The sequence below is a fragment of the Bos grunniens genome, chromosome 10 (assembly GCF_055505025.1).
Source record: "Bos grunniens cultivar Pamir isolate PY7600 chromosome 10, Bosgru_T2T1.0, whole genome shotgun sequence".
Lineage (NCBI taxonomy): Eukaryota > Metazoa > Chordata > Mammalia > Artiodactyla > Bovidae > Bos > Bos grunniens.
In genome coordinates, this window is record NC_141174.1 from 88,021,174 (window position 1) to 88,042,500 (window position 21,327).

Sequence of the window (21,327 nt, forward strand, 5' to 3'; positions counted from 1 at the left end):
TGGTCCCATGGTATTGTGTTCAATGTGTGTTTGATAAAGATTTGAATGTAAGTTATGGCAGAGCATTTCTGACTGCAGGTCTGGTGTGATCACGTAGAGAAAATCAGTATCATCAGATCAGTATCATCCAGTATCACCTGTGGATTTATACAGATGACAAAAATCTAAAATGTTCCTAATTCCATAATATGATGTTGCTGTTTAGTTGCTCTGTTGTGTCTGACTCTCTTGTGACCCCATGGACTGTAGCCCCCCAGGCTCCTTAGGCAATAGGATTTCCCAGGCAAGAATACTAGAGTGGGTTGCTGTTTTCTTCTCCAGGGGATCTTCCTGACCTAGGGATCAAACCCACGAATCCTGCTTGGCAGGCAGAGTCTTTACTACTGAGCCGCTTGGGGAGCAACCCACTCTAGTATTCTTGCCTGGAAAATTCCATGGACAGAGGAGCCTTAGGGGCTACAGTCTATCAGGTTGCAAAGAGTTGAACTTGACTGAACAACTGAGCATGCACACATGCACCTGTGAAGCAATTCCAAAACATAGTTACAATTAACTTATCAGCACTATTTTTTTTTTTTGGCCTGAGACAAAAGGTTGTTGCTTAGGAAGTCTTCATAAACATCACAATATTCAAAGGTAGACATGATGACTTTGTAACAGTATTTTTCACCTTTACAGATTCAAAAATTGTATAGTAACTTGGAGAGATGTACAAACAGATTTTTGGCACACTTAAAAAAAATCTCGAAGCCATCCATTGGAATGAAAATAAGCACTGATACAATCTCTCAAATGCATTAAAAAGAAATAAAGCCATGACTAAACATGAGTAGGAAATGATCTGAAAGTGATGAGAGTTTTAATTTTTATATTTTAAAAAGGTGACTGCCTATGAGTGATTAATTACTCAAATACTTTAAACTTAAACTGTAAGAAGTATAAAGTACTTAAAAATATTTCCTACTTGTTTTTTATTCACAGAGATGCAGACCTACACAATGAATGTAACCCCATGAATTTGTTAGTGCCAACTGCCTATCTCCTCTTGGAAGGTGAAGAGTGGACTGTGAAGATACATTTCTCAGGTAATAGGACCGCAGAGCTGGAAAGGACTTTGACATGATCTAACCCATCATTTCATCTTACAGAGGAATAACAAAGGACCAGAGAGGTAAAGGTCATCCAGAAGCAAGGAGGTCTTTCCAGTTCATGATGGTGTTCCAGTGTCAGACAGATTTGGGTTCATACTCTGGCCCCACTAGTAACTTAGGACTAGAAAGTGAGTATTGGTTTCCTCGGCCACAGAAGGAAATTGATCGTTTCTGTCTTGCTGCTGTGTCCTAAGCATCAAGTGAGAAAATGTTTGCTAAGCATTTGATAAATGTTAGCTGTTTACTCGCTTTCCTTTCCCCAAATCTAGTGCCCCTTGCCATCCCATGCTTCTTCAGTGTATACTGGCATTCCAGATATACGGAAATTGCTTATTAGCAGCTACCAGACATTAGCTCCAGTTTCTGGATGGAGAAAACGAGGAAATTAACCACACGCTAATGGTAGTTCTTTTCCTTCTTGCTTCCCAACATCCACAGTAACTCTGACATTGAAGACAGGGAATAACTAGGAAGCACCAAAGCAATCCTTGCATTGATGGAGATATTGGGAAGTTTCTAAGATTATACAGAAGTGGCAAAGATCTGTCCCCTTTTTCTCTTGCTTGTCCTGCTCCTGCCCTTTCTACTTCTTCCACAGCCAAGTGATGCCAATGAAATAGAGCTAGGCAGAGAGCTCTTACGGGAAAATTGAGGTATCCTATTATGAAAAAGCAAAATCCTCATTTTGGTTGTTGTTGTTGTTCAGTCTTGCTAAGTCATGTCTGACCGTGACTTCCATGAACTGCAGAACATTAGGCTTCCTGGTCATTCACTGTCTCCAAGAATTTACTCAAATTCATGTACATTGAGTCAGTGATGTCATCCAGCCATCTCATCTTCTGCCACCCTCTTCTCCTTTTGCCTTCAATCCTCCCCAGCACCAGGATCTTTGCCGATAAGTCAGTTCTTCGCACCAGGTGGCCATTTGGTAGAAGAGTGAAATTCACTGAGTATACCAGCAAAGTAGAAATGCTATAGCATCCCTTGATCCCACTGTCTCCTCCCCATGATTTTGGTCAAATCATGCATCTGAAGTGTCAGTGGGTAGTAACTCAACACATTGATAATATTTCCTACATGAACCATGCAATTGGTTTCTCTGATGATCAACAGTTGATTTGGGTGCATCGCACTTGTGAATAAAGAAAGTCATCTTTGTCAGCAAATTCAGATACTCCTCAAAAGTGTATAGCCTATTAGGTATTAAAATGTTGATCGTTTACCATGGAAAGCTTAAATTCTTGCTAAAACATGGAGAAATTAATTTCATGCCATCTGTTGCACTGCCTTATTCTAAAAATGCTTCCATCATGTTTCCATGAATTTCCCAAAAGTTCTTGTCTAGGGATAAGATTCCACTCAGAATGCATTCCACTCATTAAAAATCAGTTTCTAAAAAAGTTTAAAAAAAAATCTGAACCTTGTTCATGATGAATCATGTGATACGGTTCAGTTCAGTTCAGTCGCTCAGTTGTGTCCGACTCTTTGTGACCCCATGAATTGCAGCACGCCAGGCCTCCCTGTCCATCACCAACTCCCGGAATTCACTCAGACTCACGTCCATCGAGTCAGTGATGCCATCCAGCCTCTGTCATCCCCTTCTCCTCCTGCCCCCAATCACTCCCAGCATCAGAGTCTTTTCCAATGAGTCAACTCTTTGCATGAGGTGGCCAAAGTATGGGAGTTTCAGCTTTAGCATCATTCCTTCCAAAGAACACCCAGGGCTGATCTTCAGAATGGACTGGTTGGATCTCTTTGCAGTCCAAGGGACTCTCAAGAGTCTTCTCCAACACCACAGGTCAAAAGCATCAATTCTTCAGCACTCAGCTTTCTTCACAGTCCAACTCTCACATCCATACATGACCACTGGAAAAACCATAGCCTTGACTAGACAGACCTTTGTTGGCAAAGTAATGTCTCTGCTTTTTAATATGCTATCTAGGTTGGTCATAACTTTCCTTCCAAGGAGTAAGCGTCTTGTAATTTGATGGCTGCAGTCACCATCTGCAGTGATTTTGGAGCCCCCAAAAATAAAGTCTGACACTGTTTCCACTGTTTCCCCATCTATTTCTCATGAAGTGATGGGACCAGATGCCATGATCTTCGTTTTCTGAATGTTGAGTTTTAAGCCAACTTTTTTACTCTCCTCTTTTACCTTCATCAAGAGGCTTTTTAGTTCCTCTTCACTTTCTGCCATAAGGGTGGTGTCATCTGCATATCTGAGGTTGTTGATATTTCTCCCGGCAATCTTGATTCCAACTTGTGCTTCTTCCAGTCCAGCATTTCTTATGATGTACTCTGCATATAAGTTAAATAAGCAGGGTGACAATATACAGCCTTAAAGTACTCCTTTTCCTATTTGGAACCAGTCTGTTGTTCCATGTCCAGTTCTAACTGTTGCTTCCTGACCTGCATACAAATTTCTCAAGAGGCAGGTCAGGTGGTCTGGTATTCCCATCTCTTTCAGAATTTTCCACAGTTTATTGTGATCCACACAGTCAAAGGCTTTGGCATAGTCAATAAAGCAGAAATAGATGTTTTTCTGGAACTCTCTTGCTTTTTCCATGATCCAGCGGATGTTGGCAATTTGGTCTCTGGTTCCTCTGCCTTTTCTAAAACCAGCTTGAACAACTGGAAGTTCACGGTTCACGTATTGCTGAAGCCTGGCTTGGAGAATTTTGAGCATTACTTTACTAGCATGTGAGATGAGTGCAATTGTGCGGTAGTTTGAGCATTCTTTGGCATTGCCTTTCTTTGGGACTGGAATGAAAACTGACCTTTTCCGGTCCTGTGGCCAGTCCTGAGTTTTCCAAATTTGCTGGCATATTGAGTGCAGCACTTTCACAGCATCATCTTTCAGGATTTGAAATAGCTCAACTGGAATTCCATCACCTCCACTAGCTTTGTTCATAGTGATGCTTTCTAAGGCCCACTTGACTTCACATTCCAGGATGTCTGGCTCTAGGTCAGTGATCATACCATTGTGATTATCTGGGTCATGAAGATCTTTTTTGTACAGTTCTTCTGTGTATTCTTGCCACCTCTTCTTAATATCTTCTGCTTCTGTTAGGTCCATACCATTTCTGTCCTTTATCGAGCCCATCTTTGCATGAAATGTTCCCTTGGTATTTCTAATTTTCTTGAAGAGATCTCTAGTCTTTCCCATTCTGTTGTTTTCCTCTATTTCTTTGCATTGATCGCTGAGGAAGGCTTTCTTATCTCTTCTTGCTCTTCTTTGGAACTCTGCATTCAGATGCTTATATCTTTCCTTTTCTCCTTTGCTTTTCATTTCTCTTCTTTTCATGGCTATTTGTAAGGCCTCCCCAGACAGCCATTTTGCTTTTTTGCATTTCTTTTCCATGGGGATGGTCTTGATCCCTGTCTCCTGTACAATGTCACGAACCTCAGTCCATAGTTCATCAGGCACTCTATCTATCAGATCTAGGCCCTTAAATCTATTTCTCACTTCCACTGTATAATCATAAGGGATTTGATTTAGGTCATACCTGAATGGTCTAGTGGTTTCCCCTACTTTCTTCAATTTAAGTCTGAATTTGGCAATAAGGAGTTCATGATCTGAGCCACAGTCAGCTCCTGGTTTTTTCCTTGTTTTTGCTGACTGTATAGAGCTTCTCCATCTTTGGCTGCAAAGAACATAATCAATCTAATTTCGGTGTTGACCATCTGGTGATGTCCATGTGTAGAGTCTTCTCTTGTGTTGTTGGAAGAGGGTGTTTGCTATGACCAGTGCATTTTCTTGGCAAAACTCCATTAGTCTTTGCCCTGCTTCATTCCATATCCCAAGGCCAAATTTACCTGTTACTCCAGGTGTTTCTTGACTTCCTACTTTTGCATTCCAGTCCCCTATAATGAAAAGGAGATCTTTTTTGGGTGTTAGTTCTAAAAGATGTTGTAGGTCTTCATAGAACCGTTCAACTTCAGCTTCTTCAGTGTTACTGGTTGGGGCATAGACTTGGATTACTGTGATATTGAATGGTTTGTGATATGGTACATAAGACCAAATTCCCCTGGAGGGAAAAAACGCATGGAATCACAAGGAATTTGTTCTTGTTTAGTCACTAAGTTGTGTCCAACTCTTTTGCGACCCCATGGACTCTCGCCCACCAGGATCCTCTGTCCATGGGATCTCCCAGCCAAGAATACTGGAATGGGTTGTCATTTCGTTCTTCAGGGGATCTTCCAGACCCAGGGATCAAACCTGTGTCTCCTGCTTGGCAGGCAGATTCTTTACCACTGAGCCACCAGGGATGCCTATAACAAGGAATACTAGTTTGGAAATCAGAAAACAGAGGCCTTGATCTAAAGGCTGCCCCTAACTAGGCTTGTGACCACAGGCAGGCCCCGGCCTTTCTCTGCCTTGGTGTTCTCCACAAAAAATTAAGAAAAAGCAACCGTAGATGTTATAAATTCACCTGCTTGATGATACAACCCAATAACTACAATTAGGCTTCAGCTACAGAGAAACTGGGCAGCAGTAGCTCAGTTAAGTCTGCAAGTTAAACTGAGACATTTATTTCCTACAGTCCAACTAGTAGTCTAATCAGTAAAGCTGTTAAACTTGCAATAATATTTCACTGATGTGTACCAGAGCGTTGCAAGTTATAAAATTTCCAATTTAATTTTACTGCATCCCTGAAGCTGTAGTAATTAGAAGACAAACTCACAGTGAAGATGTTTATAGCTTCAGGGGTGATAATTTTGAACCTGTCCCGCAGGTCACTTCTGTCCTCAAGGTTCCCGGATTTGACAGCTGCCTGTAGACTCAGGATTTTATTGTAATACAGCAGTAACTCGTCATTCATTCGATGGGAGCAGATGTAGATGACGCTCACTTTGGCATCTGAAAACAACAGGCACAATGTTAATTACTGGTATAAAGGTAAATGACATTACGAACTCTGGCATCGGATTGATGTTGTGCAGTTTAAAATAAAGAGCATATCCAAAAGCCACATTCAAGTTAATTTAGATTGGTTTTGCACAGATCCTAGCAATTCAACTGGACTTTTTAAACTTTAGCATTTCTCTAAAACAACAACAACAACAACACCATTACCAAAAAGTAGACACAATGATTCCTTCAGAAGGAGAACTGAGAGATACCATGGAATTGTACTTTCAAATAAATACATAGGGATTTAGCCCCCAAACTCCCATTAACCTCAATGGGAACTGCATACTGCTTTTAAAATTCATCCCATTAACTTTAGTAAATTATAAAACCAAGCTATTAACTTTAGAAAGCTGATGAAATTGCAATTTCTTATTCTGCTTGGACTTGGGATTGTTCTATCCAAATAAATGGTCTGATTATGACCATAGCAATGATTATTTCAGGAAAGCAACCTTTTCCTTTCTCCATTCCCAAAGAGGACTATATTACTTAAATAGGACATCTAGTGATTCTTGGTTTAAAGGAAACACTATCTTAATTTAACTGTTCTCCTTCTTAAGATGTGCTTCTTATTATGTGTATAGAAAAAATCCTAATTAAATTTCCCATCCAAATGGAATAGTAAGATGAGATTACCTACTCCAGGCTGCAGAATATTTTAGGGAGTATGGACAGGAAATCAGCAGCCAATGGAGTCACTCGTTGATTCGTAAAATAATTGACTGATCACTAGGGACAAAGCACTTTGCTGGACACGAAAGGAAATACAGGAATCAAAGCAACTGAGGTGTTGCCTGTGAGAAGCCACATTTCACATGTACTGCTGCTGCTGCTGCTAAGTCACTTTAGTCGTGTCCGCCTCTGTGCGACCCCATAGACGGCAGCCCACCAGGCTCCCCCGTCCCTGGGATTCTCCAGGCAAGAACACTGGAGTGGGTTGCCATTTCCTTCTCCAATGCATGAAAGTGAAAAGTGAAAGTGAAGTCGCTCAGTCGTGTCCAGACAGCCCTAAAACATGGTGGAGTGTGGTAGATCCATGGCACATGCAGAACAGGTGCCCAGGAAAGGTCAGAGGAGGAAGCACTGTAAAGTGTTTCCTTCATCAAGCAGGGTGGAGAGGAGAGGATGCTAAGACTCCTATGTTCAGTTTGGCAGAGTATACAGAGCACAGACTGATTAAATTCTTGCTCAGCTGCATGCAGGCTGGAGTACATTATTTAATCTTTCTAAGCATTGGTTTCTTCCTTTGTAAATAGAGAATCAAATCACCCAGGGCACAGAGTCTGGGAGAGTATGAAATGAAAGAATAAACACACACACGCACACACACACACATACATACATATACAAACACACACACACTCACGTAATGCACCTGGTGCAGTATCCAGCACGTAATAAGTGCTCAACTAACAATACAGATGCACCAATCTGCCCCTAAGTCCACCCTGACTAGGCCAGCTAAGAGTGATTCTACACCTCGCCTTCCACACTTGCACTCCTTTTCATCAGTGCCTGAAGACGTAACACGATGAAGTAGTGTCCTCTGCTGTTCTATCTTGTTGTTCCAAATCCTTTGATCTTGGCTCTCCAGACTCTTTAAAGGTAAGGTGTATGCTTTTAAAAAAAATCCCCCATGCCCTGGTATAATGTCAAGTGTGCAGGAGTCACTCAATAAATATTTGTGAGTTGACCAAAGGGATCTGGGAGAATGGAGAGATTCAGGAAGTTGAAAGTCATACACAATAGTGAGATTCACAGCATGCAGGAGAAATCTGTTCTGGAAAAGAGCATTTTGTGGCTAGAAGCAGTGTCTTCTGAGCTGGACCAGAGGTGGGCCCAGAGTAAGTGCTCCATAAATGTAAATACTTAAGTGGCTCCTACTTAATGTCGAAAGCACATTGCCACATGAGCCTCAAAATAAATTAACCGAGGAGACAGCAGTTACAAAACTTGTATTCAACTGTTGAATGATCAAATTAGTAATCACAAATCTTGTGTTTTCAATAGAAGTCTAGTATCTTATCACACTAGTAGTTTTTAAAACCAAACTAGTGGGGGTTTTTAAGTATAAAAAAAGGACACAAAAACAAACAAAAATAATAAAGATTCCATAGCAGAAGAAAACTAAATTTTTCTTGGGAAGAAATTTCTGGGTTACAAATAATAAGAAATCATGTTGTTAATTTTACCTTTCCTGCTCATTTTGGGCAAAGGAATGTTATATCACTAACCGTAATATCCAGTATTATCCAGTTTGACTGTGGATCGACAAATATTCAAAATTAATTGGTGATTTTGGAAAGGAATTAATGAGAAGATGAAATTGTTTTGATTGCTAGTCAACAGTCAGGATCAGTCACTCTCTTGCTTAAACTCATCTAGAAGTTGAAAACATTAGCCACTGAGGTCTCCCCACCTGATACCCTGACTTTACAGCCAATATCTGAACAAGTCTTAATGTGTGATCAGAATAGCTTTGTTCCCCCTGAATAAGCAGAAAAATCAACACCTTTTACTAGGAATTAACAGAATTTAAAAAATGAAATCACTGATTCTTCCACAAATTACCACTTATTTTCCTAGTTTCTTTATATTTTTATTTCACAAGCAAGGACTTTTCCTATCTTCTCATTTCTCTCTAAACTTTTATTACTTCTCTTGAAGGGGTTTTCGGATTGCATTGTTATGTCATGAAGATGGTATACAAAGAAAAGGCATTTGGTTCTAACTTCTCAGAAAGGTTCATATTAGCAAACTTTTCCACTGCGGGTAGACATAGACTGAATTACTGAGTTATTTAAAATAGAAGCCTAATATGTTTAAGTTTTCTCTAATAAAGAGACTCCTTGGTAAAGAAATTCTTTGCTGATGGTTTGGGCTATAAATATACAGAAGGGTATATAAAAAGCTAAAGAAAAAAATTAATCAAATAAATTAGAGCAAAGCCTGCCCTCTGCTGCACTTCAGTGGTTTCCACCCAGTCAGGTTTTTAGTTGAAATAGCTCAGCACTAACAAATCAATCTTAAGTCATTAAAATAATTTTTGTAAGGCTGAAAAACAATATTAGTGCCTAGATAATAGATTAAAGCAATTACCCTATTATTATTTTAGGACACTGTAAATTTCTAGTACTGATGTATTTTTGTTACCAAATGGCATTTATAAAATAATAATGATGCTGAAATATATATGAATCATGTAAAGTGTGTCATTCCAGGGAGCCAGCTAAGTTGGTCATTGATAATTTAAAATTCTTCCTTGTTTTGCTTAAATAAGGGCCAAAGCGATTATATTTTAGCAATACTAAGAAGTTCTTACTTGGAAACTTAGTAAAAAAAAAAAAAAAAAAAGGCTAGTTTTTTGTTTAACCCTGAATTTCTGGCCAGGATCTCCCCTACTGATTCAACATTATTGCTTAGGCTTTGAAACCTTTATTCATTAAACCTCATTTCAAGCAGTGTCAAACAAAGCCATAACAGTCTTGTATCCTTCTTTCTGGGCCCCAGGTTGGTGTCTGATTTAAAACTGACCAAACCAGTACTAGAACTCGACTTTTACAAAAATGTGTCTATCACTCAAGGTCTGTGTTTCTAAGAATTCCCTTCACTAGGCACTTTCTGTTGTCTCATAGCTAGATACTGCTGCTGCTACTGCCAAGTCGCTTCAGTCGTGTCCAACTCTGTGTGACCCCATAGACGGGAGCCCATCAGGTTCCCCCATCCCTGGGATTCTCCAGGCAAGAACACTGGAGTGGGTTGCCGTTTCCTTCTCCAATGCATGAAAGTGAAAAGTGAAAGTGAAGTCGCTCAGTCATGTCTGACTCTTAGTGACCCCATGGACTGCAGCCCACCAGGCTCTTCCATCCATGGGATTTTCCAAGCAAGAGTACTGGAGTGGGGTGCCATTGCCTTCTCCAATATATTTAAATAGAAGCTTCTTTTAAATCTATATTCATTCCCCTCTTATTCTTATAATGAAAACAGAATGTACAAAACCGCAGTTCTGATACCTCCACTCATTCCTCATAATATAATAGACAATATTGACACAGATATAAAACATTGACTTTCTTCACTGCCAGATTCAGTAAAATAAGAAGAGTTGGGGCTATAGGAGAGAAATCCTTATTCAATCCTGCAGCAAAGAGAATTAGAAAATTACCCAAGTATATTGGTTAAAATGTCACTTGTTTATTCAAGTTGACTTCATTATAAATATGTTCTTTAAAATGAAACATTCAATTGCCCTACAAGTAGAAGTACTTTTCAAAGAAGCCTTTTACAAGCCTTTTCTTTGTAGAGTGAAAACAAAAACATTTAATCAACATTCGTTGATAAACATCCTGAAGAGCCATTTGTATAAAAGTCTTTACTATACCTAAGATGTCACACAGCCTCCCCAGCTGCGTGTTCTGCTCTGTGTTGAAATCGGCAATATTTTGTCGCACAGGCTGGGAATAACCTAAAAGGCAAACCAGATGTCAAAATTCAGAAAGAGCAAGTCACTATGGTAAAATGGCACATGAGGATTTCAGTGTCATGGTCCACATTTCCAGAAAAGAATTGTCTCTGAAGCATCTTGCAGAAACAATCCAACTCCTAAGAACGAGGTCCTTGCTCCTCAAGGGATTAAGCACTACTCTGGAAGATGTGCTAGGCAGCATATTCTGCAACAGAGAGGTTCATATTTTTCAATACCAGCAAAGCTGCTGGGAATCAGGATCACAGAAACATGGGGAAATTTTGGCAATTTAACACAAATGTTTAAAAGAGCACGTAAGAACATTATGCTCAGATTTTAAAAATATTTTGCCTTTTCAACCCATGCATCTGATGTGACATTTTGAAGTGTGTCCTGGAATCATTCTCAACTGATACTCCGATTTCAGACAAAACCCTTGCTGTTGCAACTATGTATTTAAATAACTCTAAATACTAAAGAAATATGCTTCTGCTCACACAGTCAAAAGGACTTTAACTTTAAAGGGCAATAGAGGTTAATGTAGGTACTTTGTCAGTACTAATGAAAGCCCCACCATTTCTTTTGTGTCCATTGGAACGGCAGAAGGAAAACACATGTGAATTATTGTCCCAAAATCTTCTACAGCAGGAAAAATTCCTGCTACTTCAGGGGTTAAAATTAAAAAGTGGATCAAAACACGAACTTAAAAGGCATGCACTCACAAATATGCATAATTGTTTATACAAATTTCAGCAACTGTAGGTGTAACTTTTAAAACAATAATAAAATTGCTTTTCACATTTTGAAGAGATGCTTCAATGCCTCCTTGTGGTTAGTGAGCCCAAACACATGTTTCAAGTTAAACTGCTGTAGATAAAGTGGTTTTAAATACTACATCTTCGAGATGTGACAGATTTCCTTTTCAGCATAAGGAAAACTATAGCAATTCAGGCAACAGGGCTTCAGATCAAATGAACTCTGATAATTGGCTCTTTGCTTTGATGTTAGTGTTTAAACACTAGACAACGTCTGGAAATTAAATGAGTTTACAATTCATCTAAAAGTCTCCCTTTAGCTTTATGCAGATGAGCTTAAGAAGTAAAAAGGCAGAAAGACAAGAGGGCTGTTTGAATTATTTTTGAAAAATTATTAATTTCTAAAATAATTTGGGGAACTCTTCCACATATGAAAGTTAATACATACAGCTACAAACAATGCTACCTTGATGTGCAGTTGCAATAATGTAACTCTTGGGATTTTGCATATGTATAATTCTGTCTATACTCAGATAAATGTTTAAGAAGATGTGAATATCATCTATCAAGACTATAAGAAGGCAGGAAAATGCCTAGAGAATAAAGTATGATTAAGAAAAGTGCCTGAGAGCATTCTACGAATGCATTTCCTTTCAAAAGAAAGATAAAAGGCAGTGTGAGATGGCTCATTAAAATGATGTCCAATTTAAAATATAAAGGATGTCTGATCATGTTCTTGCCACATATGCAGCATGTGAGGAAGTCCGTGTTTCGATCAATTACTTGAGGTCAGTTTTCCAACAAATTACTCAGTACCTTTGTTACCCTGATCAAGGAGCACATAGAGTGTCATGCAGGATTATGATAAATGCTTACTCAGTTAACCCTACAAATGCACCCATATTACAGAACCGTATATTAACAATCTCAGGGCATTGTTACAGAGGATCATATGGAGCAACTGATAGGAAGATATTTTGTAAACTGTAAGTTACTGTGTAAACAGAAGGTATTTTAAAATTACAAGCTTTTAGGACTTCCAAAGCTTGTAACAGCAAAAACAAATTCTGCCACAGCAACAGATCATTCCACATGGGCAAGATACAGTGCAAGGCACACTTCCATCAGCAGAGCAGAAGTTAGGAGTCAATTTTTTTAAAAGTCAGATTTCTTAGGTTTTGTACATCCACAAAGTACCCACGTTGACACCTGGGTGAAAAGACCTCATCGATGTGGGCAGCATATATTAAATACAATAGTGACTTAACCAGGAAACTGTCAGCATGGATGTTGTGGGCCTGAGGAGTTCAGGAGACATGGCCAGTGGCAATGAAACATCATACTTTGGAATACAATCTACGAAGTCATGGATATGTCAAAGGTGCGACTAGAAACACCAGAGAAGTTTTGAGAAATCTTGTACTTCAACCCTCTTCATTACAGATACGGAAACTCGGGTAAGTCCCTTGTCTCTTTTCCAAGGTAACATACACTTACAAATTATTATATAGTTCAGATACCACATCTTTAACTCTTGTGACAAATGTGCTTGTGTCAAGTGAGAGAGAAGACAAGACTCCCAGTGTGAGGAGAGAACGCCAGAGGGACAAAGAGCTTTTGCCAGTTTTCTCACTTTTATTTTCAGTTGCTATGTCAGGCAGAATAATGGCCTCCAAAGCTGTCCCCGTGCTAATCCCCAGAACCTGGGAATATGCTAGGTTACATGGCAAAGGGGAAATAAAGCTGCAAATGGAATAAAGATTTCTAATCAGCTGACCTTAAAATAAGGAGATTCTCCCAGATTATTTGGCTGGACCCAATGCCATCACAAGGACCTTAACGGTGGAAGAGGGAGGTGGCAGAGCAGAGTTAGAGCAGAGGTGCCTACAGAAGAAAGGCACAGAGAAGCCACGTTGCTGGCTTTAAAGATGCAGGAAGTGGGCCATGGCCTTTCCTTGTCCATTACATTGCGAGTGGCTTCCAGAAGCTGGAAAGGGTCAGAAAACATCCTTCCCTAGAGCCTCTGAGGGAATGCAGCCCTGCACACACCCTGATTTTAGCTCCTTTCACACTTCTGAACTACAGAATTATTACTATGAAGCAACAAATTTGTATTGTTTTAGCCAGTAAACTGTGGAAACAATAACTGTCAAAGATTCTTAAAAATATGGGAATACCGGACCACCTTACCTGCCTCTTGAGAAACCTGTACACAGGTCAAGAAGCAACAGTTAGAACCAGACATGGAAAAACGGACTGGTTCTAGATTGGGAAAGGAGTACGTCAAGGCTGTATATTGTCACCCTGCTTATTTAACTTATATGCAGAGTACATCATGAGAAATGCTGGGCTGGATGAAGCACAAGCTGGAATCAAGATTGCTGGGAGAAATATCAATAACGTCAGATGTGCAGATGACACCACCCTTATGGCAGAAAGTGAAGAGGAACTAAAGAGACTCTTGATGAAGCTGAAAGAGCAGAGTGAAAAAACTGGCTTAAAACTCAACATTCTAAAAACTAAGATCATGGGATCTGGTCCCATCAGTTCAGTTCACTTCAGTTGCTCAGTTGGGTCTGACTCTTTGCGACCTCATGGACTGCAGCATACAAGGCCTCCCTATCAATCACCAACTCCTGGAGTTTACTCAAATTCATGGCCTTTGAGTCGGTGATGCCATCCACCCATCTCATCCTCTGTCGTCCCCTTCTCCTCCTGCCTTCAATCTTTCCCAGCATTAGGGTCAGCTAATGAGTCAGCTCTTTGCATCAGGTGGCCAAAGTATTGGAGTTTCAGCTTCAATATCAGTCCTTCCAATGAATATTCAGGGTTGCTTTCCTTTATGATGAACTGGTTGGATCTCCGTGCAGTCCAAGGGACTCTCAAGAGTCTTTTCCAACATCATGGTTCAAAAGCATCAATTCTTCGGCGCTCAGCTTTCTTTATAGTCCAGTTCTCACATCCATACATGACCACTGGAAAAACCATAGCCTTGACTAGATGGACCTTTGTTGACAAAGTAATATCTCTGTTTTTTAATATGCTGTCTAGGTTGGTCATAACTTTTCTTCCAAGGAGTAAGCATCTTTTAATTTCATGGCTGCAGTCACCATCTGTAGTGATTTTGGAGCCCCACAAAATAAAGTCTGCCACTGTTTCCCCATCTATTTCCCATGAAGTGATGGGACCAGATGCCATGATCTTAGTTTTCTGAATGTTGAGCTTTAAGCCAACTTTTTCACTCTCCTCTTTCACTTTCATCAAGAGGCTCTTTAGTTTTTCTTCACTTTGTGCCATAAGGGTGGTGTCATCTGCATTTCTGAGCTTATTGATATTTCTCCCGGCAACCTCGATTCCAGCTTGTGCTTCATCCAGCCCAGTGTTTCTCATGATGTACTCTGCATATAAGTTAAATAAGCAGGGTGACAGCATACAGCCTTGATGTACTCTTTTTCCTATTTGGAACCAGTCTGTTGTTCCATGTCCAGTTCTAACTCTTGTTTCCTGACCTGCATACAGACTTCTCAAGAGGCAGATCAGGTGGTCTGGTATTCTTGTCTCTTTCAGAATTTTCCATAGTTTATTGTGATGCACACAATCAAAGGTTTTGGCATGGTCAATAAAGAGCAGAAATAGATGTTTTTCTGGAACTCTCTTGCTTTTTCCATGATCCAGCGGATGTTGGCAATTTGATCTCTGGTTCCTCTGCCTTTTCTAAAACCAGCTTGAACATCTGGAAGTTCACGGTTCATGTATTGCTGAAGCCTGGCTTGGAGAATTTTGAGCATTACTTCACTAGTGTGTGAGATAAGTATTATCGTGTGGTAGTTTGAACATTCTTTGGCATTGCCTTTCTTTGGGATTGGAATGAAAACTGACCTTTTCCAGTCCTGTGGCCAGTCCTGAGTTTTCCAAATTTGCTGGCATATTGCGTGCAGCACTTTCACAGCATCATCTTTTAGGATTTGAAATAGCTCAACTGAAAATCCATTACCTCCACTAGCTTCGTTCATAGTGATGCTTCCTAAGACCCACTTGACTTCACATTCCAGGATGTCTGGCTCTAGGTGAGTGATCACACCATCGTGATTATCTGGGTCGTGAAGATCTTTTTTGCACACTTCTTCTGTGTATTCTTGCCACCTCTTCTTAATGTCTTCTGCTTCTGTTAGGTCCATACCATTTCTGTCCTTTATTGAGCCCATCTTTGCATGAACGGTTCCCTTGGTATTTCTAATTTTCTTGAAGAGATCTCTAGTCTTTCCCATTCTATTGTTTTCCTCTGTTTCTTTGCACTGATCCCTGAGGAGGGCTTTCTTATCTCTTCTTGCTATTCTTTGGAACTCTGTATTCAAATGGGTATATCTTTCCTTTTCTCCTTTGCTTTTCACTTCTCTTCTTTTCACAGCTACTCGTAAGGCCTCCTCAGACAGCCATTTTGCTTTTTTGCATTTCTTTTTCTTTTTTTTGCATTTCTTTTTCTGGTCCCATCACTTCATGGCAGACAGATGAAAAAAAAGTAGAGAGAGTGACAGATTTTATTTTCTTGGGCTCCAAAATCACTGCAGATGGTGACTGCAGTCATGAAATGCAAAGACAGTTGCTCCTTGTAAGAAAAGCTATGACAAACCTATACAGTGTATTAAAAAGGAGAGACATCACTTTGCTGACAATGGTCCACATAGTCAAGGCCATGGCTTTCCAATAGTCATGCACAGTTGTCAGAGTTGGACCATAAAGAGGGCTGAGCACCAAACAATTGATGCTTTTGAATTGTGGTGCTGGAGAAGTCTTGAGAGTCCCTTGGACTACAAGCAGATCAAACCAGTCAAACCTAAAGGAAAGGAGTCCTGAATATACATTGGAAGGACTGATGCTGACGCCGAAGCTCCAATACTTTGGCCACCTGATGTGAAGAGCCGACTCATTGGAAAAGACCCTGATGCTGGGAAAGATTGAGGGTAGGAGGAGAAGCAGGTGACAGAGGATAAGATGGTTGATGGCATCATCGACTCAATGGACAAGAGTTTGAGCAAATGCTGGGAGAATAGTGAAGGGCAGGGAATCCTGGCAGGCTGCAGTCCATGGGGTCACAAAGAGTCAAGCACAACTGAGTGACTGAACAACAACAACAACAGCCAGTAAGCTGTGGTGACTGGTCAGAGGGCAATAGAAAACTATTATGACTGTCTACTTTCCCTTACTCCCAGTAAGAACACTCTCCAGACAGTGTACTCCTCTTTCACCTCTAACTGAAAGATGGGTGATGGGGGATTGAGATCCCTAATTAGAGCTCAGAATAAGCACTCAATAAGTATCATTGTTGTTACTATTATTTTTCCTAACCTCAGCTGAGCCAGACTTAAATTCTCTAAAGGAGCTCTACTTAAATGTAGGGAAATCATTGTTATAACATGCACAAATTACTTGGGCTATCAAAATACTGCTCTTCTAGCTTATGGAGCTGATCGACCCTAATTGCTGTCAGATAGACCTGACTTCCCTTTTCTAAGAAGGTTCTCAGTCTTCCCTTACTATCATTCTCTCACACGCTGTCTTCACCACTTTTCTCATTTTGTCATTACATTTTCATTTGCTAGCTTGTTTACTTGTTTGTGGTACATCACTCCTTCCCCCTGCATCACTCTGGCTCCGTTAGCCAGACTGTAAGCTCCATCAGAACAGGAACGTTGTGATACTCCCAATCAAATGAGCCAAGGAAATGTGCCTGAAGAGCCTACTCAAAGAATCTGTCTTTTATTTATTTATTTTTTTTGATAAAATTTTATTTTTTTTTATTTTTTTATTTTTTATTTTTTTTGTTGCTGATGTTTTGGGGAATATGTTCTTAGCCCTTTCTCTATTGTGTTTTCATCACTCCCTCCTCTCCTTTCAACACTCATGAAGTTGGGTTCTCTGATCTGGAGAATTTCTGGGGAACTCAAGGAATGGTAAGTGGATTTGTAGCTTTCTCTAGGTCCTTATCAGCATAGACTAAAACAGCACTCGCATAAAGGTACACACTCTCTTCCTTACAACCATAGAGAGGAATACAGATTCTTTCCTTATGCCATCCTCATCACCTGCAATGTATTCATAGTTTGATAAAGTATTCCATCTTTCCTCAAAATATTATTGTCTCTGCTTCATATTGAAAAATGGTACCTGAATGTGTCCCTCTGAAGTTTTCCAACTACCATACTTTTGGTCTTCTATGGAACCAAGGATGCCCATTAAGGGTTACTGGCTATCATTTCTCCATCTTAATTTCTGCCCTCGTCTTCTTTCCCATCCCTGTCTTCACCCCGACACAAACTCCTATCAGATGATGCTAATTGCCTGTTTGCAACCCAGTAAACTAGTCCTGCTAGGATTGACTTTTCCTTTACAGCAACTGCAGAGACCCAAGAACATGAGCAAGGCCATGCTAAGAGGCCATGACTCCTTGGGACTGTGGGTGCCTTTGTAACAGGCCCCTACTATTGCAGTAAAATCAAGTATTCTTGAACCCTGCTTATTACTCGGTGGTTGACTCCTACTTTATTTTGTCTCCAAGTCCTATACCATACAATTGTACCTAAGGCAGAGAAGGGGTTAATAACAAATTTCCAGTTACTACACAGTTGTCATTCATCCCGTCATTCTGACCTGAGGTGGGAGTCACCCATGTCTCAGTCTGATGAACTGGAGCAGTGGTTCTCAACCTTTTTCCCATTTGGAAACCCATCACAGGCAATGTTCAAATGCATCACACACTCCAAAGGGCATTCGCAGGGTTACAAAAGCAGTAGCTTTAACTCTATCCCTTTCTCTTCCACTCAAGAAAGCATATAAGATGCAAGCTGAGTGAGGGTGGCATTATTATAGAAATCATCTTGAATTGTTCCAATTCATAACAAGTTAAACATTAGCGAAACTTTGGAATCTAATAATAAAAATTTAGGGAACACAGAACATACTTTACAAATGATTGCACATCAACATCCTGCAGTCATCTAGAGAAATGTGATCTAGACATTATGGTTATACCCTGATTTTACTTACTTGTGCAAGTGTGAAAGCACAGGATACTGAGGTAGGAGATAAGATTCAGCAAGAGGGAGGCCTGTCTGGGTTATGTGTATGGTCCATCCAGTGCCAATTTGATGAAAATAAAGCTGAGGGTTGGGATTACCCTGGAGGTCCAGTGGTTAAGAATCTGCCTTCCACTGCAGGGGATGTAGGTTTGATTCCTGGTCAGGGAACTAAGATCCTATATGCGGCAGGGCAACTCAGCCACATGCTGCAACTTGAGAAGTCTCAGCTCTGCAACTAGAGAAAGCCCATGCCCCACAACAAAGACCCAGTGCAGCCAAAATAAAAACAAAGCAAAAACAAACAAAAAACAGGTTAAAAAACTGTTTTGGGGGGCTTCAGAGGGAAATTAGAGAAATTTGTGATGAGGTACACACAAGAAACATAGGAGGTACTCAAATCTTTGCTGAGTTTTGAAAACATTCTCGAACCAAACTGGCCAAATGGATTCTGTACGGTGCTGAAAGCCTTTCCCTCAAGAGTGAAAACTTTTTCTTATTCAAACTTTTTGTCAGTGACTGGCATAGCACTGTATCCAACTAAAGTTAGTGATTCTCAAAGCGTGGTCTGGGGACCTGGGGGACAGGAGGCCTGGAAGGTTAAAACTCTTTTCAAAATAATACTAAGATGACATTTCCCCTTTTCAGTATTATCCTGCCACAAAATATAAGTTCATTGATTTCAGATTCCACATTGAAAGTAAATCTTAAAAATAATCACTGTTGAGTTTTGATATAAAATCAAAGTAGAGTCTACACAGTTATCTGAAAAGGCTATAAAATATAAAAAGTATTCCTCCCTTTTCCAAATACTTATCTGTGTGAGGCCAGGTTTTCTTCATATGCTTAAACCAAAACAGTATATTGCAACAGACTGGATGCAGAAATAGACAGGAGAATCCTACTACTTTCTATTACGAGATTTGCAAACTTGTCAACCAATGCCATTCTTCTCACCAAATTTTTTTTGTTTGTTTTGGAAAAGAAAGGGTCTTTTTAAAATAAAAATATGTTTTCATAGGTTAACATTGGTAATGTGCTTACTATTGCTATTTTAATATAAACTGTTTTTAAAGTATCTCAGTTTTCGTTCCTAATGTGGTAGATATAGACAGATATAACCCACATAAACCAACACTCTAGGGTCTTCAGTGGTCTTTACAAGTGTAAATTTGAGGACCACTGAACAAAAATCTTATTATTTTTTATGATAAGGAGATGAAAAATGTATTTTATCTTAGTGTAAGTAAGACTTTCTTTGAACCATATCCTAATACTAATCATTTCATCCAGAGCCCAGGAACTGATGTCACTTGACACCCAACTGAATGCTGTTTCTGTATTTTAGGGTACAACATCTGATAGACAGCTCAAGTCCACATGGGCCATTTAATATTACAAGGTCATGGGGCCAACCCTGATCTAACCAGTGAATGCATGTTGATGTGGGTTACTTGGATGAATACAACATGGATGAACAGAAATATGTTTTCATTTTAATTGGGGCTATAAAGAAATCTGAAAGTTGTAAGCATACTTTATTCCTGATCCCCAAAGATCTGGATTTTCTGGGAACTGCTCTCTGGAAGATCTTGGCAGTACATGTGTTTCAAAAATCTAGTGTGGCCGAATCATAACTAAACTGAGGATTCCATCCTTCTTGCCAAAATACACTTTGAAGGCTGCAAAGATTTGACTGAAAGTCCTGATTTCCCAGCCCTGAGGTGAAAGCAGAAGAAATGTATCGAGTCTTTGAGTTGTCAGCTTGAAGTGGGAAAGTAGAAAAGGGTCAATGTGCTCAGAGGCACAGTAAAAATGTGATTCGAGATATACTCCTCTGGGCTCTGGTCCCAAACCTGATCACAAATGAAAGTGAGCACAGTTCTTACCTTCTGGTGAAACAGGAGCGGGGTTAGGAAGGAACTGTCTCATGAGCATTTGGGATATAGCAGTTGTGCATAAAAGTTAGAACCTCTATCCTTCAGGCTTTTGTGACAATACAGAGCAACAGAAAAACATTTTCATGAGCCTTGAAGTAACAGGATCCACAATTTTATGGACTGGAGTATCTTGGAGACCAGGAATTCTGTTAGCCTCAAGGATAATTTGCTGAAATAATGCACAGATGGGAAAAAATGAGGCTGAACTATATACATTCCTTTTTGCCATTAAATAGGCAATGAAATAAAAGACCACATGGAGAAAAGGGGAAATCCCACCTCAATACATTATTCCCTATTTGTATTTTAGAGGAGGAAGAGAAGTGACAGAGGACGGTCATCACTGGGAGTTTAACTGGTTGGCAGCAGCCTCATATACCTGCTCATGGTATCAGAACCCCACACTCGGCACATCTCATTTAATGTTAACATATTTTAAAATGCCAGTGAGCTTAAGAGTAGCAGCAAGTGACGCACTGTAATAAAGAAGCACGGGGGTTAAATTAAAAGTGGAGGAAGTAACCTGGCCAAAGAAACTGGAAGCAGAGTTCGTTTGTAGGTTTTATGTAGACCTCTGATTTTTCTAGAGGAATTAGGATTCTTTGTTGCAGTTCTTACTTAGCTTGACTGATAGATTTTACTTAAAATAGACCCTAGTATTCTATTCCTGCTATGAACCATAGTAGATTATTCTGTTATAATTATATTTCATTAATAAAAATGATAAAAATGTGCAATATCCAATTAAGAGATGAGCCTATATAACCTGGAAAGGATTACTTTCTTTTCATCATCTTATAAAATTACAAAGCCAGTCTGTTTCTTTGGACAATTAATCAACAACATCCTACCTCTCCTGTTGGTTAAAAATAGCTAAAACTTTCTGTTACATCTGGGAGTACTTCCCAAAATATATAACAGCAAGTCATGTCTCATAACTCCTTTCAAAGAGGCAATGGCTCTGCAATGTATAATTGTCTTCATGCTCATCAAGCCATAGATTTTTAAATACATGGTAAATATTTTGT

At 39.7% G+C, this 21,327-nt stretch overlaps 1 protein-coding gene across 1 annotated transcript in view; it reads right to left on the reverse strand.

Annotated features, from left to right (window-relative positions):
• Window positions 1–21,327, reverse strand: part of IQCH (IQ motif containing H) — a 231,508-nt gene that overhangs the window by 94,434 nt on the left and 115,747 nt on the right. Inside the window, 2 exon segments of the mRNA XM_086322857.1 lie at window positions 5,837–6,012; window positions 10,448–10,531. Of these exon segments, the coding sequence (XP_086178983.1) occupies window positions 5,837–6,012; window positions 10,448–10,531 (260 nt within the window).